This window comes from Oryctolagus cuniculus, chromosome 14 (assembly GCF_964237555.1).
Source record: "Oryctolagus cuniculus chromosome 14, mOryCun1.1, whole genome shotgun sequence".
NCBI lineage: Eukaryota > Metazoa > Chordata > Mammalia > Lagomorpha > Leporidae > Oryctolagus > Oryctolagus cuniculus.
Window position 1 is genome coordinate 4752627 of NC_091445.1, and position 18826 is coordinate 4771452.

The 18826-nt window shown below is 45.1% G+C and overlaps 1 protein-coding gene across 20 annotated transcripts in view; it reads right to left on the reverse strand.

Annotated features, from left to right (window-relative positions):
• SSBP2 (single stranded DNA binding protein 2) overlaps positions 1-18826 on the reverse strand; it is a 308220-nt gene that overhangs the window by 11748 nt on the left and 277646 nt on the right. For all 20 annotated transcript variants that reach the window (XM_070056354.1, XM_070056350.1, XM_070056356.1 and 17 more), the window contains 5 exons: positions 11727-11762; positions 10024-10078; positions 5358-5428; positions 3371-3449; positions 1193-1221 (listed from right to left, as the gene is read on the reverse strand). In XM_070056354.1, coding sequence (XP_069912455.1) covers positions 1193-1221; positions 3371-3449; positions 5358-5428; positions 10024-10078; positions 11727-11762 — 270 coding nt within the window. The remainder of the gene's footprint in view (positions 1-1192; positions 1222-3370; positions 3450-5357; positions 5429-10023; positions 10079-11726; positions 11763-18826) is intronic.

Genomic DNA, 18826 nt, shown 5'->3' on the forward strand with positions numbered 1-18826 from the left:
CCCAGTTTTTGGCTTTGGCCTGGCCCAGCCCTAGCTCTTGTAGGTGTTTAAGGAATGAGCCAGTAGATGCAGGATGTCTGTCTTTTTCTCTGACTCTCTGCCTTTCAAATAAAGGGAAGATAAAAAAACATTAAAAAGAAAAGGAAAACAGGCTTTATGAATACCGTTTCTCACAGAGGTGAGCTAGTGTCCATTATAAGGAAATATCTATTTGTATAAAGGAAAAAGGCCTTTGTGATTGTTACTAAACACAGACATTCAAAGGACCTGATGTAGGGGGCCATGCAGCCATGTGGTGCTTCTAAAATCAGAATGACAACTTTTTTTTTTTCCTTTTTGCTTAAAGTCTTAATATAAAATGTTCTGTAGCTCAACCAATCTATACTATTTTCCTCGACATCAGGGATTTTACATAATTATATGACTATACATTAGAAATAAAATCGAAGGCGAAGTCATTTCTTTACTTTTTTTCTGGAACATGAAGTAGACTTCTAAGAGAGGCATTCTAAACGGCAGTTCTCATCAGTTCTTCTTAGCCATTCTAAATATATTTTACTCACAGAGAGGTATTTTAAATTCACCATGACCTACAAAGTACTTAGGTATTAGTCTTCACAAAATATCAGGTATTTTAGCAAAGGATTAATAGTAGATACTCTAACCCCTGAAGAGGGAAATGCAGCCACACGCTGTCAGAGGCTGACTTTTCTACCTGGACTGCTACCAGTCCCTAACTCTACTGGATGAGTAGAATAATGACTGTGGATATCAACGCTGCATATATGCAAAGCCCTTAGACACGGAATAACCACTTTTCCCCGTTACCTTTTCTCATACTGCTTCAGACACCTCTACTGTTTTCAAAAGATTAAACTGTTAGTTTGTTTTATAAATGTCTGACATCATAATGTGACTAAACTATTATTTGGGTGTCACTTACCCAGGATTAGTACCTCCTATAAGTGACTTACAGGGAGTTCATGAATGTTCTTAGAAGACTCATTTCATCCTTTCCCTCAGATTATGGACACGAACACTTTCCACTGCTCATTAATCACACCCCCCCCCTTCTGTTTTCAAACTCTCTTCTGAGAGCCTAACTCATAAGGTTATTCTGACAAACTTAATGTGAGTTCCATGTGGAATAAATTACAGATAAAAAACAACACTGGGCGTGCAGAGTCCTCACCTTGGAAATACTGTCCATATCTCCTGAGCCTGGAGAAAAACAGGGAGAAGAAGCCTTTATTAGGTGAGATTACACGGCCATGTTGGAAACTGCTGTAATTTAAGTGAGCTCAGCACGCTGTACATACTCTCCAGAGTATATCTCTTGAATTTTTGAATATTAAAACCCTCTTCCTTTTATTAATGATATGGTCATTGTCATCTGATGGCAAGTGCACAAAATTCCACCTCTAGTTTCCAGTCACTTTTTTTTTTTTTTTTTTTAGTGGCAGAATGAAGAAAACTATTTTTATCACAGATTCAGGGAAGTAAAATATTAGAATGGTCATTTACATATCCTAGTCAATCAAAATAGCTTAAATGCATATAGAGCAGATATTGAAAGAAGAAAGTCCTAAGAATATTTTCTGACTTCTTGGCAAGGTGAAGGGAAGGAAATAAACAGTGTCAAATTATTTCCATAGGAAGAAATGGAATCATACTTACATAATAAGAACATTATCAGATTTGTGCAAGACTGTTAGCTTTATTTTAAACTATTTTATTTTCTTTGGAAATTTATATTCATTAAATAAAAGTTAAAAAAACTATTTTATTTTCTTTGGAAATTTATATTCATTAAATAAAAGTTTAAAAAAACTATTTTATTTTTACTAATAAAAATATTGTAACATCTTTAGAATGCAGCATTCACTCAACATCACAAATGAAGTTAGAGCTTATCAGCATGATATCTTTGTATGTAAACAGGCCTAACACATTTCTAAATACTGAATGCACATATACAGTTGTGAATACATTTAAATTCATTTAACAATGCTCATTACAGAAAAGTAATGAGCCAGATGTCAAAGATGCTGTAAAACTTTTCCAAAAACTTGGTTCTACTTAATGACGTAATTGAGAGCCTGATAACTCTGACCAAATCTCTTCTTTTGTGAATAATTCTACAAATAAAGTGAGTATTTATGATAACTTAGAAAAATGAATTGCAGAATGCGAGTATTATGATAAACTAGAAAGCTAAGCTGCAGAATGGCGTGCCCCGCAGGCCCTCGTGTGCTGACGGAGCTGGTTCTGTGGGTGCCCACGAGGCGGTCATCAAACACCAGAGCTTGCTGGCACCTGATCCGTGGCACGCAACTGAGGAGCTGCCTTGGAAATTTTATTTATTTGAAAATTAAATAGCCAACCATGACTAGTGGCTGATGTAACCGGGCAGGACAAATAAAACAAATCAAGACTTGGAAGTTCAGGTAAAATATGCATGGTTGCTCAAAAGCACAAAAGTCTGTCAATATGATGCAAATTATGCCTGAATTACTTAAGTCACAGATTGGCAGTGTTCACAGGGAGGCACTTCCTGACCTTGAGTGGGCGAGAGAATGAAATCTGCACACGAACTTAGATTACTCAGGTGCGGCTTCTCCAACTTCCAGGAACGATGGACCCTTTCCAGAACAAACATTACCACAACCAGGACTCCCGGTTGTCAACCATTTTTATTTATAGTCATTTTTACCTAAACATATCAAACAGAAAATGTCTTTTTTTGGGGGGGGGGGTTGAATTCAGTCTGCCCATACGTGAATAGTGTGCCAGGTGATGAGAGCAACTGGGTACCACCTGTCTCCGTTTCAGCGTGCCGACACTTGGCTTCATTGCTTTGTTCATGAAGTACGTTTCCAACCATTAGTTACACATTCGAGATCAGCTTTGTCCTGAAGACAATGTAGGCAGTGTTCTCTCCTCATTTAGATTATTCAGAAGGTTTGCTAACTTTCTTTTTATAAGGAGACAAACTTAAAAATACAAAAACAAAACTAAGAGATCCTTGCACACAACTGATGTTCCTCCAATGCTGTGTCTGCAGACCTCTGGGGACAGAGAAAGCAGCTGGAGGACACTCAGGGGCACTCAGGACATGTGCCAAAGCAGCAGCAGCTTTCATCATACACACTCAGATTCTGGGAGGTTCCAGGAAGTCCCTGGGAATACCAGCTAGGTTTGGACAATTCTCATACTTCTGATTTTCAAATTATCTCCAGCTGTCAAAACCCATGTACTGTAGGGTAGGCTCTTAGCCTGCAGTGAAAGTTGAAGTATTTCAAACGAGTACTACCTACCACGTCATTAGGGTATTGCTTTGAATTTGTTCTATCAAACTTCAGCTCCTTACCTAATGAGCCATTCATGTGATGTGACTCCATTCCTCCTAATCCGCCCATGGGGCCATCTGACCCGGGGCCCATCGGGAACTAGTTGGAAAAAGAAGAAAGCAACCGTTTATCTTAACACTACAACATCTTATCCTCAACGTCACAAAACACTACCACAGTTTCTTCTCCACATTATGGAAGTTTTTTTGTTTTTTTGTTTTTTTTTTTGTCTTGAGTTTTCCAGCCTTGTGAACTCTCTCAATGCACTGCCTCACCCCATCTCTCTACATTCTGGGTGTTTGGGTTCATTCTCAATCATGTCCCAGGTTTTATTCTTCAGAGAGCATACACATTCCAGTGCAAATGAGAAGATATGCCTTCCCTTGCATGACACTGACAAATACTGTATCATAAAGGAAGGGTAGTTTTTCTAAGAAGCTGCTAAAGGTACTGGCTTAGAAGAATAATTCAATGTCATTATGCTAAAATTAACATTTTTCTTAGCACACAATCTATCTTTCTTCAAATGGACCTTATAAATAATCTCCCCTTCCAGGTTAAACACATTTAGCTCCTTGGGGAGAGCTCAATATAGCTCATTCTCCCTGGCGGTCTCAAGGATGTCAGCTCGGTGACAACCAGAGCTGGCACATCTGCTTCACGTGTTCTGAGGCAGTGGAACTCTTCTCCTTCCAAGTGGAGGTGTACACGAGGGGCCTGAACAGATGGGCTATGCAGGGCTGGTAAGGAGGAGCCCTGGGCCTGCCCCTCAGTTCCCACCTCTTCTCTCAAGCCCATTCTAGGAAGCCTGGGGCCCAGCAGGAAGTCGTGCACAGTTATGCTACGATTCCAGTTACGACGGAGTCCCCACACGCACACACCTCTTCCACACTGTACAGTGCAGAGTGCTGAACGTGTGTGTGTGTGTGTGTGTGTGTGTGTCTGAGCAAGCGCGAGCAGAGGGCGCGGTGGCGGCCATGGATCAGAGAGGGCTTCTGGGGAAAAGCTTCCTGCAGCTGACCACCCACCCCGCGGACCACCCTCTCTGTGGCCAGGCAAGACGCCCTCCCTCGGGTGGGCAAGCAAGCCACGGCTAACCCATCTTCCCAGGAACATGCTGCCAATTTCGCTGCCCAAACCCAGGTATCTCAAAACACGTGGATTGATTTTCAGCAAACCAACCGGAATATATATGGTCACCGATAAGAGAGAGACTATGACTTTGAACTTAGTTGCCTTCTTCAGAAGCATGGTTTAGACGGAGCCTGGGAAACTTGCTGGGCACTCGGTGGGCTTGTAGCTGCTCCCCTCAATACCGTCTCAGTGTACAGTATGTCAGACCACACACGCACGTGTGGGCAGTTCAGCACACAACACATACATCCTCTGATGTTCAATTCCAGCCTTCCTACGTGTGTGTGTGTATAAATACATGCATATGCATGTAATGTGCATGTTAATTACAATCTGTTGAAAAATATTTTTGTTGACATTTAGGACTTCTGTCCTAAATAAAATACATCCCTGTGAACGTCTGTGGTAAAATCACAATTATGTCCTTCATGAAGAACACCAAATTCTTCCTGCAGAGCTGCCTCCGTTCTACGCTTGAATCCTATATCTCCTAATGTAAAGAAAAAATGAGCACATCTAGTTTTCTAGTTTGGTTTCAAATTTCTTAGGATTACTAAAAAGATCATGAAGAAAACGGAATGATCCTGAAAAGGAAGGTGACATGGATGGCTGTAATGACCTACTGTTTCCACGTAGTCCACATTAATCCTTAAGTTCTAGAGACACAAGAAGGTGAGACACCAAGATTTTAGAATTTGATTGGATTCAGTTTTACATTTAAACTATATTGATAGACAAGGAAGTGCTTCGATGTCCAATGAGCATCTGGATAATAAAATGCAAGGTTCAGACGCCAGGTGGGAAACGGGATGTACTTAAAGTTTGGAAATGTTCACACAGATTCTAAAAGTAACTTCAAGAATTCAGACTTACATTAGGCCTGTTGGGTCCAGGAGGTACCGCATTCATTAAAGTATACATGTTGTCTCCCGAGTTGGTTGAGTCTGAAACAAAATATTACTCAGTCAGTATCTTTCTTCATCATCTATACCGAGTCATCGCTGAGAAATGATCGGATAATCTGAACTCACACGCATACTGACAGCTGTAGCACCTGAGGCAGGCATTGCTAACGTTCAGAGGCAAATACGTGGTAGTCAATTTCTGACTCCAAAATGATCATTCAAAGGTCACAGAGGAGGTAGGAGAAGGCTAATCCCTTCACTAATTCAGGTCAAAGGGATAGGCATTTTATAAAAAAAACCACACTTTTTGACCTCTCTAAGGGATTCTATGTACATATATAGCAACAAATCTCTTAAAATTCAAACAATAGCTTTTTTTTTTTTTTTTTTGACAGGCAGAGTGGACAGTGAGAGAGAGAGACAGAGAGAAAGGTCTTCCTTTGCCGTTGGTTCACCCTCCAATGGCCGCCGCGGCCGGCGCGCTGCGGCCGGCGCACCGCGCTGATCCGATGGCAGGAGCCAGGAGCCAGGTGCTTTTCCTGGCCTCCCATGGGGTGCAGGGCCCAAGCACCTGGGCCATCCTCCACTGCACTCCCTGGCCACAGCAGAGGGCTGGCCTGGAAGAGGGGCAACCGGGACAGAATCCGGCGCCCCGACCGGGACTAGAACCCGGTGTGCCGGCGCCGCTAGGCGGAGGATTAGCCTAGTGAGCCGCGGCGCCGGCCCAAACAATAGCTTTTTAGTTTTCATTATTTTCTTAGATTTCCTATACAGAAATACAAAAATAGGATTTGTTAATTAGTAAAAGATGGTATAATACACTGGCTTAATTCTCAAAGAGATTAGAACAAGACGAAACAGATGGAATAAAAAATTCTCTTTGTTGAAGTAAATGCCAGTTTCCTTCAGCATAACATTTAAAAATTTTTTTCACTCATTTCTCCTTGATTCATTATTACAAAAATAACTGTAGTGTATAACCATATAACTACAGGTAATCTGATGTAGAAATTCCAAAATTTACATTTAATGTCTATTAGCAAAACCTAATTAAGTCTACCTAGAATGAAAGATTAGTTTACACTGAGGAAATAACTAATCACTATGGTTCTCCATTTTGTCATAATGAGATAGATTTCTTAATATTATAGGCCTATTTTGAAAAAGGTTGTGTCTCAAAATTTTTGCACTGACTCAGGACAGAAGGCACAAATCACTGCTGTCTCGTGCTGTAAGCCAGGGTGGGAAACGGGCAATGACTTGTCCCCTTCTTGTGTCTTGTGAAGGTTTTTTATTTGGTGTGCACCACGTACACAGTAGGCGTGTTTGCCAATACTGATCCGCTAATCTAAACATTACTTTTTTTTTCACTTCTCAATGAAAACAGGGAGATGATGAAAAAGCTGGCGTGCCCACTGGTTGTGAGCCCGATTTGCTTATTCAAAGACACGCCCTGACGGACTTGTGTGTCTTGGACCCTCATGCGTGCCGCACTCCTGCGGACCGAGCCACCTGGGTTTCCTGGCGTCTGCCCGCGTGGCCCATCTCCAGAGTCTGCTCTGCCTCCTGCCTGCATCTTCTCCCAGGGTCCCACCCACCCACTGACACTGTCGCGACTTAAGGCCCATGGGAAATGGTAGCTCTTCCCTGCCACTTCAATTCCAGGGGCGTGAGTGCTTCCCTACCCTGACTTCTGCCTGCATTACAGTTAACCCTTCATTTGTCTTGCTCTTCTCTCGTTCCAGCTGAGGCAGGAAAGGGAACATGTCTTACTGATCTTGTGGGCTATAGACATTAAAGATCTGTAACTTAGGGTTAGGCAATGGGATAAGTTCTATCGCATACGTTAGCTTTAGAAAAGCTTAGGGTGCTTTTTAAACATAGGAAACCTTCCAATTGTTTTTCAAATAGATTAGCCTTGCTCTCCATGACAGTGAAGTGTGCTACGTGTTTTAAATATGCAGACAGAGAAGAAATGTCTCTCTCTCTTTTTACACTATCAATCAAGAATATGATTTCAGGGGCCGGTGCTGTGGCACACAGGTTAAAGCATCGCCACAGTGCTGGCATCCCATATGGGCACTGGTTCGAGACCCAGCTGCTCCACTTCCAATCCAGCTCTCTGCTGTGGCCTGGGAAAGCAGAAGATGGCCCAAGTCCTTGGGCCCCTGCACCCACGTGGGAGACTCGGAATAAGCTCCTGGCTTCAGATCAGCTCAGCTCTGGCTGTTATGGTCGTTCGGGGAGTGAACCAGTAGATGGAAGATTTCTCTCTCTCTCCAGCTCTACCTTTCTCTGTAATTCTGTCTTTCAAATAGATAAAATTAATCTTAAAAAAAAAAAAAAGGAATATGCTTTCAGGGGTCAGCATTGTGGCAGAGTAGGCTAAGCCTCCGCCTGTGGAGCCAGCATCCCCTGTGGGTGCTGGCTTGTGTCCCTTTTGCTCCTCTTCCCATCCAGCTCTCTGCTTCTGGCCTGGGAAAGCAATGGAGGATGGCTCAAGTGTTTGGGCCTCTGCACCCACATGGGAGACCCGGAAGAAGCTCCTGGCTTCAGATCAGCACAGCTCGGCCTCTGCAGCCTTTGGGGAGTGAACCAGCAGACGGAAGAACTCTCTCTCTGTCTCTCCCTCCCTCTGTTAGTAGCTCTACCTCACACACACACACAAAAGATATATAATTTCACCAGCAAATGAAAAAACTTGGGAGAATAAGGCTGGTATTTTCTATGAAATATCAGACTTGTAGCACTTGCAGTTTGGGGGTTTGTGTTGGCTTAGTATTAGTGGAGTGACTGTGACAATGGACAAATACATCAAAGAGTGTGCAAAAAGGCTAGGCAGCTACACTGGTGGCAATTTCTGTCATAAAGACATGACAATACTGCTTGCTAGTGCTGGTCCCAAACTGTGTTTTAGTGTCAAGGTGTGTGTTAATCACGTGCTACCTTAAACATTAGCTTCATCATACAGGATCGTGAATGTGGGGGAGGGGGAGATGATCATGTGTCTACATCTTCAACAGTTTCCATTTCTTTTTTTTTTTTTTTTTTTTTGACAGGCAGTTAAACAGTGTGAGAGAGAGACAGAGAGAAAGGTCTTCCTTTTTGCTGTTGGTTCACACTCCAATGGCCGCCATGGGTGGCGCACTGCGGCCGGTGCACCGCGCTGATCCGAAGGCAGGAGCCAGGTGCTTCTCCTGGTCTCCCATGGGGTGTAGGGCCCAAGCACTTGGGCCATCCTCCACTGCCTTCCCGGGCCACAGCAGAGAGCTGGCCTGGAAGAGGGGCAACCGGGAAAGAATCCGGCGCCCCAACCAGGACTAGAACCTGGTGTACCGGCGCCGCAGGCGGAGGATTAGCCTAGTGAGCCGCGGCGCCGGCCAACAGTTTCCATTTCTAATGAAGATGCTTGCAGTATTGTCCAAGAAACACTTATGGAAATGGTTCAGTTAGTGAGGCAAAGTACAATTTTTAAATTAATTATCAAACTTACGCTTTTTCTAAATTAAAGAGGTTCAAAACATAAAATTACTATTTATTGGTATGATGAATAATACTGCAGAATTTCAAGCTTTCATCCATCTTAAATTTCAACAAATCAAAATATTTGAATTTGACATTGGAACACGTTTAAAAATAATCTCTAATTATAAAAATGCCCCATCTATTTACTCACTCAGAAGTAATCCCTGACACAAGTTTTAGCTTATCTGTTTCATTTCCACTTTTCAGGTTTTTGTGTCATAAATATATAAAATAAAATCATGACCATATTGTAGGGAATCATGAAAATTTATTTTCCATGCCATTAAAAATTCTTTAATAAGATTTATAAGCTATAAAATTAATAATCGCATTACGATCACATTAGATATGAAGACCACATCCACTGTTTCCCTGAATGTAACAAAGGAGCACCCTGCTACATCAGTCTTGGCTGCTATCTGGAACCACTTCTACTCTTCAGGTTGCACACTCTGATGCTCTGAGCCTTCTCATGGCTCTTGGTGCAGGTACCAGAGCCCACCAGGAGGGCAGTACCAGTCTAAGTTGCCACCATTCCATTGCCCCACGTCCATTCCATAGTCTGTGTGAACGTCTCAAGGATAAGGGATAAAGTCAGTTAAAATAACTGTATAAAACTGTTAAGGAGATACTGAGATATAATTTAGCTTATAAGATTAAGAAAAGTTTTCCCCTGAATTTGTTAGCTGCAGACTGAGTAGCAGCACGGCACAGTCACAGCCACTCTGGTAGGACGAAAGGGCTGGTGGTCGGAATTGCTGTCTTGGACCTAACATTCATGTATTTAATGTTCTACTCTTATAGAATATTTCTATGTGGTGAGATCCGCAAATTCTTCTCAGTGTCACGGAATCTTTAAGGTATGGGGCAGTTCAGACAGATCAATACAGTTTCATCCCGATTAAATCTACTGCCTATTGAACACAAATTTTCTAAATGTCTGAGTAACTGGACAGTAATTACTCAAGAACACTGTGTCTTTCCATCTGCTGCCTCACTGTACTTCAACCCTCATGAGATGCGTGGTAAAACTATTTCACACACAAAGTCTCTATTTGTGATTTCAGTTGACTGTCTGGATGCACGGGTGGCTGGTCTGGTGACAGTACCTGCTGGACTGGGCATGATGGGTGTCCCTGGTGGCCCTCCGCCTCCTGGTGGACCCTAAACAACCATACAACATTTCAGTGAAAACAAGGCATTTCATTACACAGTGTAGGACAAACACAAGAAACGCTAGACTGATTTATCTCTGTAACAATCCAGTTTGAAAACAATAGAAGAAATACGCTTTCTCCATAATTTATTTTCTTTGAATGCACAATCATTTCAGCATTGCGCAAAAACATAATTTAGCTTAAATATGGTGAGATTGTTTTGACAAGTTTCCAAAAACAACGAGCCTGTAAGACACTGATCTGTTATTCACGACTTAATCACATCAGGTATGAAGAGGCTAAGGAGAAAGGCCCCACTTAACAGGGCCTTCACAAATCCATAAAATGGAAATAATTCTTGTGCACTTGTGAATTCAGTCTACTGCTATGGTCTTACACTTCGTATCGTGGGTTTTTACAGGAAAGCATGTGTGATTCTCTCAAGGATTCATATTTTAAAAGACCCGCGATGCCCTTTCTCCTCTTGTTGGCCTCTGTTTGCTGTCATCAATAGTACTGACTAGCAAGGCCGCAGCCACATAGCCACTGGGAAACAGAGGTTGGGCGAGTCTGCAGTTAACTACTGCGGATGACCAAAAGGAGCAACTCAAGTCACAGGCTTAGAATTCCCAGACGCTCTTTGTACAGTCATCAAACCAACTCATAAATGGCTAAAGTTTCACTTACTTCTAAAAGTGCAGCTCCAGCTTACCAATTATTTCAAATACTCATACATATTTGCTACTTAATAAACGACTTAAATTTCCTTCCAAATGGAAGTTTACAATTCATTAAAGTAAATATCAGGCTTATTTATTCATAATAGGTTTACCCAAATTTTCACTGTTTTGTTCATTTTCATTTCGTAGAAAATGTGAAGACTTTCTTAGTCCAGCTTAAAGGAACACTGAGCACCGGGATCACAGGTCCTGAAGGGTACTTAGTTTCTCCTATGCGAATCAGACACTACCCACTCCGTTCTAACCACCCCGCTGGCCACCCCCCCGAGAATAAATGTGGAAAAGATTTCCCTTTCACCATCACATTATCTGCTAGGGTGGCAGCATGAATCACAATGTGACGATGATGGAAAGGTCACCTGTAGGTGCAGAAAGGCACGTACAATCTGCTACACTGACTTCATATCTATATAAATTATTGGGAAAATCTAATAAGCACTAAATAAGAGGAAAAGCAGATATCCTCAATTTCTAAGATTGAAAAAAAAAACACCCTGAAAGATTCCTCTAAATGCCCAGGCACCATTCTGCTGCCTGATCCTCTCTGGGTCCGGGAAGAAGTTCACTGTCTTTGGAGACTGTGTGCGAGCAGGCTGGAGGCTGGGTGGGTTATTCTCCTGGGGAATTGCAAGTGCAAGCACCTCACTGTGCATCTGGGGTCAGCTCTCTTCCTGACTGTCTGCAGAAACATAGGCTGAAGTAGAACAGTGCTCAGGGCAGTGCTGGCCAGACTGCTAACGGCCGCACTGATGGACATCAGCATGGGCACTGAGTGAGAGTGACGTGCTGAGACAACTCAAGATGTCCTCTTCTGGGCCAATAGGCAGGGCTCCTCTCAACACCCGGACAACCATTTCCTTGCACAAACAAAACGTAACCTCGATTCTTGCGAGCAAACAGACCCAGTGTACTTACTACATAATTCCCGGGAGATGCTGAGGAGTATGGTATCTGGAAGGAGAACAGGACACAGAGAGACAAGTTTTGATTCACGTGGCAGAAGGGAGTCTGACCTACGATGAATATTTTCCAGACTTTCTTCAGATTCTATAATGCATCACAAAGCATAGTGGAGGATGAAGAATTTACATCTGCCTCAGTGCCAGAGAACTAGTAACTGCATATTGTCTTGGATTTACTCACAAGGAGGAGGGATTCAGCCAGAATTACAAGGCTAAGTCATGGTGGCTTCAGGCTGCTTGTCACTGCCTGATACTGAAGACTCGTTCTCAAGTAGACAGAGGTATGTTTGTGTAGCTAAAAACCATAAAAACGAGACCAGAGCTTTCCCAACCAGTCGCCTTCACAGATGCACCTCTGGGCATCTGCACTGGTTTGAAGTCAGGTCTCAGGGTACGCTGTTCCTACAGCCTGGGTCAACTCTTGAGTCAGACGTCCCGTGAGCCTCCCCTTCCCGGTGGCCATCAGAAAACAACCCCGTGAAGCAGAAGGGTTTGTTCAGATGAGTCTCCAAAGGCTCCATTTCTCTGGGGATCGGATATGGGGAACGAATTCCCCCTTCAGGCCAAGTTCCCGTCTAGAGGCAAGAAGACACTGATGACACACTGCGGCAGTGACCTCAGAAGCAAAAACTGGGACACGTTTAAAAATAAGCCCTTGAGTGTGGCTATTAACAGGGCAAGTTAAACCCAGTATTTTCATTTTTTCCCACATAAGCTCACTCTCGTGAAGATGCTGTAAACCCACAGGCAACACTGCCCCCTTATTCATACCTGGGTCAGTGGGCTGCTGTCTGCTGGGAGTCGGCCAGCACAGCCAGCAGGGGACTCGATAGTGACCCCCCACCCCACACCTGCTGTAAAATTAGACACAAAGATAACGCGCAACCATAACGCAAGGACGGGAAGCACAACGAATTCACGAGTTCCCTTTGGTGAATGACTCATGGAAGACTTTCTGGAAATACTTAGTATCGAGTTATGCGAAAAGCTTTTTTTTCCGTCTTTGCCTTAATCACAGAGAGCCGTCCCAGAGGCCCTGCTGGGGCCGTCCAGGGGCTTGCAGCACGCCAGAGAGCCACTCCCACAGTGCCCAGCACCGCCAGTGCTCAGCGCTACCTCCCCGACGACTGGAGACTAGGAGACTTTTTTTTTTTTTTTTAATTTTTCAACTGTTGCATGATCTTTATTTAAAAAATAAATAAACTAAAAGTTGACCTCTCTAGAGATCGACTGTTACCCTGACGAAGCTAACAAAGATGCTGTAAAGAGTAATTAACGATAGCCTGAAAAACAAGTTCGTAACGCGTAGATTCTACAGTATCCAGGCATGGCAGAAACAGACTTCAAAAGGAGGCGGAGTGAGATCTGAGAGGTCGCTCGGTGATTAGCTGCTTTGCTGCTACCCTCCCAACACGTCCACACAGACCAGCCTCACAGAAAGATCAACAAAGGCACGTGCTCATGTTTTGTCACATTCACAGGTAGAAACTGTATCACCTGTTTTCAAGCTCGGAGATGTCTGACTGCAGCTTCAGGTACCACTTCTCAGCCTGGGAGAAGAGCTGCCGCAGGAGCAGCACATTGGTGTAGGCGGTGTTGATGAGCTCCAACTCCACCTCGCTGTGCACCACGGCCTGCAAGCCATTCAGGACCTCGGAGACTTCGTCTGCGGTGAAGGTCTCCTCCACCAGTCTGCTCTCCTTCAGGTCCTGGAAGCAGGAGTCCACCGTTTTGAGTCTCAGGCAGAACTTCCATGGCCGTGTTCACTGGACGTGGCGAGTGAAGACAGTGTGGCTCTCTCAGAGCTGAGCGCTTCACGAGCCACCTTCCACCCTCCGCTCCTCGCTGTCTCTAACACGTGCACCCGGCGTCTCCAGATCACTAACTAATCGACTCTTGGGCCCAACTCTGTCTCCCCACGTCTTCAGCACCTGTTCAGCACCTTCTGCCGCTCTGTGCTGCCCATCGTCAGTCTTAGGTAAGACACGATCTCATCACCCTTCAGATCTCTGGGATGGATGGTCCAGTGCCTTCCTTGAGTTGACAACACTTAGACTGCCTTCTGGTCCATCGATGAGTATTTTAAGCTAATTTTACACAGAGATAGGAGCAACTCCTCAGCCTGAAATCTTTCTTATTTCTGATGGGACACACTAAACTCCGTATTCCAACCAGAATCTTTTCCCATCACAATTCCTCTGGGTTTACTGCAGCCATCATTTTCCCACCGCATTATGACTGAATTGTCTGCCCCTCCCTCATGCCACCATTAGCGTTTTATTCCTCCCTCCGACATCTCAAACCCGTTATCCGAAAGCTTCCTTTGTTGGCTCCCATCTTGTTGATCATCTGCCTAGCTGAATTCTCTGATGTACAGTAAAGACTTCCTGAAGGGAAATGAAACTAGGTTGACAAGGTCAAAAGTATCATCAGGCTCTTCCATTCCCACCTGGTCACTGTTAATATCTGGACGCACTGGGCTCAGCCTTTACGGAAGAGAGAACTTTGAGGGGGGGGGTGTCAAGGGTCCTAGTCTCTAGCATTTGCCAGTTTCTGTGGGATAAATATTCCCCGTGGTAGGGACTGCAAGTAACCAGGGGTCCCACATTAGCTCATGAAATTCCTGACTATTTTACCAGGGACTCCCGTGAACTGGCCCTCATGCGGGTTACAGGGCCCAGGGGGCATCCTCCGCCCTCCAGTACTGAGTTGAAGCCATCAGGTTCTGGCAATGCCTTCACTTCCCACGCAGCACTTCACGGGTTATAGATCAGAATGTCACCCAATCATCCAAAGTTGAAAAACGTTTTGTTTTCTAAGTCGTCTCCTCCCAGCAATCTTCTAAATCCTTGCTCATTTAAATTTTGTTTCTCGTTTCTCATGGCTCCTTCAAACCCAGTTAAATATAGTAAACATTTTTAAAAATTTAAATTTATCTCTAGTTGTCAGTTTCCCTCCATTTTCCCCCCTGTCAAACTCTTAAATTTTGGCTTACTCTTACTGTTTCTACTCCATATTCTTTAACGTCCTCATTAAAAATTAATGAAAATCTAAAGGTTACTGAATTTGAATTCTTGAATGTGATGGGCAGGATGTGACAGGTTAGTGTGAAAGACACCAACGATTACAATGTAGGTAGAAGTAGTGAGTGCAGGCTACACATTTGAGCTGGGCATCTGGTGCTGCCCACAGAAGGACAGAGAAGGACCAGCATGGCGGCTGGGGGGGGGGGGAATGTGACCGTTTACAGCTGCTTTGGGAAACGGTGTGTAATTTTATAGGGAATGGTAACCGCTGAGGCCACATGCTCAGGCTATGAGTGAATTTATGCTATAGTGAATGAGCAGTCCCAGGTTCAAATTCATGTCTTAGGAAGACGGCTGCAGAGGCATCAGGGAACGTGAACACAAGTTAGAAGGCCATTTCAGAAAGTCCGGCAAGAGATGAGGTGGGGAGCAGTAGGCAGTGCTGATTAAGATAAAAGTAGGAGAAACAGAATTTGAGAGTCATTTCACAAATTACTCGAAGGGAGTGCTGACAGACAGGGCGTGGCCGACACAGGAGGGAGGAAATAAGATAATTCCTGGGTTTCCAACTTCATGACTGGGTGGCTGACAGCGCTACTCAGTTACATGCAGGGAGTTCCAGAAGCAGGCAGGTTCAAGGAAATACCTAGAACGCTGACTGAAGGCACTAGTAGACACTGATCAACAAACACAGGAAGTCCAGACGTGATTAGAGACCAAGATTAGATGTGAATAAATTTCCATTTTTTCCTAGACATAACTTGAGCAAGGAGTAGGTTTTGACAGTTGAAACCATATGAAAATAATAAAATAAAAGATATGTAACTAGAAGACTCTACCCATTGAGAAAGGATGGATAATGTGACTGAATAAAAATCCAAAGAAAATATTGAATAAAAAGCCAAACAAGCCAGATTTTTTTTTTTTTTTTTGACAGGCAGTTAAACAGTGTGAGAGAGAGACAGAGAGAAAGGTCTTCCTTCTGTTGGTTCACCCCCCAAATGGCCACAATGGCTAGCGCTGTGCCGATCTGAAGCCAGGAGCCAGGCGCTTCCTCCTGGTCTCCCATGAGGGCGCAGGGCCCAAGCACTTGGGCCATCCTCCACTACCTTCCTGGGCCACAGCAGAGAGCTGGCCTGGAAGAGGAGCAGCCGGGACAGAATCCGGTGCCCCAACCAGGACTAGAACCCAGGGTGCCGGCGCCGCAGGCGGAGGATTAGCCAAGTGAGCCGTGGCGCCGGCCAAGCCATATTTTTAAGAAGTTAGGGGTTTCGTGCCCTTTGGTGAGGAAACGTGTAAAGTAGGCTTATTCTTGATACTATCTGGCTCAAGCCTTTTAAACTTTCTGTGACACATCTAGAGATAAACAATACAAAGAAATTCTTTAGTATAAACAAATATTATTAATGTGGAAAAAGAAATGAATGGATATTGAAAACAAAATCAAGGAATTAACTATTTCAGAGGTCAGGAATGATGAGGACAGCAAACAAGTCATTGTGTTTGTTTCCCAAGAGGGAGGTCACCAGGAGCCGCGGGATAGGGCAGCCATGGGGGTGGCAGCAGGCCGAGGGGTGGGAGGAACCCTTCTTGACGCCCCACCTCCCACTTCCGGTGCTGCGCTGCAATGTGGTGACGAGAATGACCGGCAAGGAGACCACGATGTCTCAGGACGGGGTGAGTGGAAGTGTGAGAGACAAGCGGGAGGCCCAGGAAGGGTTCAGAGACAGTTTCCATCAGTAGCCTCTCCTCTAGTTTTTTTTTTTTTTTTTTTTTTTTGAAGATTTATTTGAAAGAGTTACACACAGAGAGAAGGAGAGGCAGAGACAGAGAGAGAGAACGAGAGAGCGAGCGAGCGAGTCCTCCCGTTCACCACAGAAACAAAGCAGCTCACTGCTTACCCTCTAACCCCGCTCCTTTCCCCATTCCTGGCTCCTCCCTGTCACTGCCATTCTCACACACACCTGCACCCAAACACCTGAGAACACCTTCAGTTCTTTCCCTGCCTCTAACCCAGGTCCCGCCTGTTCCAATCCCATCCGCATACAGAACACACATGAAGATGACGGGAAAGACAGAAATGATGATACGACGGCAAGCCGGAGAATCCAGGGGAAACTGTCGTTTGACAGGGCCACACACACTGTCTGGCCGAGCTGGGCGGAGGATCCCAGAGCTGCAGAGGACGTGAACATCCTGGAACACTCGGGTCCCGGGACGCACGCCTGTGGTGCTGTAGCAGGGGCACACTCAAGAGCTCGTGCGAGTGTTTTCTCAGACGATCGGTGACATTACAGCTCAGTACTTTCCTTCTATCTGAGAAGCACTGCGTCTCCAGAATCGGGATGGCAACGCCGAGACATTCTCTGTGCCAGTGCGAGCTGACGCCATTCTGCTCCTTTTCAGCGGTTTCTTTGAAGAGTGAGCGTCCGGCTGTGCACCGCAGAGCCTTGGAGGAGCCACACGCCCGCTTCACTGCTACGTCTTCCCCAAAGGAGCCGCCTCTTCCCGCTTCCCATCGTGAGCTGATGAAAACAATACTAACCCGGACATTTGCTGTTTTTCCTGTCGTCTCATCTTCTAGTAACAGCTCCTTTTGTTTTCTCTGATGAACCACATCTCTCTGATTTTTACTCCCCTGGCCTGGGTGGGGCTCACGGAGCAGACATGTGACCCTTGCCTGGCAGATAAATGTCCTACCCTGCCCTAACTGCTTAATGACTGAGAGCAACCCGAAGCCAGTTCAGCTGGAGTTATTCCCAGCACCTGGATTCTCATTTAAAACCACGAGTTTGGGCCTTCACACTGCTTCTCCTGCTGTCATGGATGAGTGTCAGGAGTGTTTGGTGGAAACGCTTTTACATGTCAAAACCATGGACAAAGGTTAAGCAAAGTGGCATCGTATGGGTAATGGCAGGCAGGTTCCACACTTCCAGAGACGTGAGTCATAAACATGAAAGGTTTAAAAAGGGTGGGGACGGACTGCTGGTGCTGGACGGACGTGCAAGCCTCAGTGTGCTCTGCACAGTCTTGGGTTCAGGGTCTGCGGCTGAGGGAGCCCAAGAAACGCAGTCACTCCATCGGGTTCCAAATAGCCTTCTCCACTACGAGGCCCCAGAGCTCCTCAGACAAACGACTCTTTTCAGATCTGAGGTCGGGAAAACGTGAGCTGAGCTTCAGGCCTCCAAGTGCTCAGTGAATAACAAGGACATACTAAGTGGATACATGATTCAGCCCCAAGAGGGTTCGACTGGGCACATCTTGGACACTTCCTGCGTGTTGTACTGCCTGAATTAACTAATTCAGAAGCACAGCCGATACCCACGAGTGAATGCGAACGGAGAAGAAAGAGCGACCCTGTGGGAGCAGAGAGTAAAGGGGGAGGGGAGACAGAATCGTGACATTCCACCTGGCAACCAAAAAGTACACAAGGCTTCAGGCAGGGATCATCCATGGATGCCAAAGGCAGCAGATGAAGGCGGCGGAGCAGGGGGGTACCTGGGCAAGTGTCTAGCTACGTCTTCGAGTCTGTTACTACCAAGGGAGACACAGGAGTCCTGTCTGACAGGCACCACCTGAACCTGCGGACCGGAAGTCGCCACCATGCTCCTCCTGACACCGTTCCTTCTGCAGCGCCCCTGCCAGCTACATTAACCCAGATCTAATCCCGAGGACAGACGACACCAAACCATGGACATTCTAAACAGAAAGCGGCTTGCATTCAACAAACCACAGGGTGCGGAAAGGAGAAGAAGCTGAGGGGCGGCTCCAGGTTGAAGGAGACACAGAGAGGTGACAGCCGGATGCCCCAGGGGCTGGGGTTTGCTTTGGTTACAAAATCGCAGCTGAGCCAACTGCGAAATCTAAGGTCTGGCGGCCGTAGGATGGCATGGTATCACTGTTAGTTTCCTTATTTTGGTCATTATGCTGGGATTATGAAAGATAATGCCTTTGGCTCTAGGAAACACCGTGGAGTTTTTAGGGACAAAGCTTTAGGAAATTAAATGGTTCAGGAAAATTACACTTA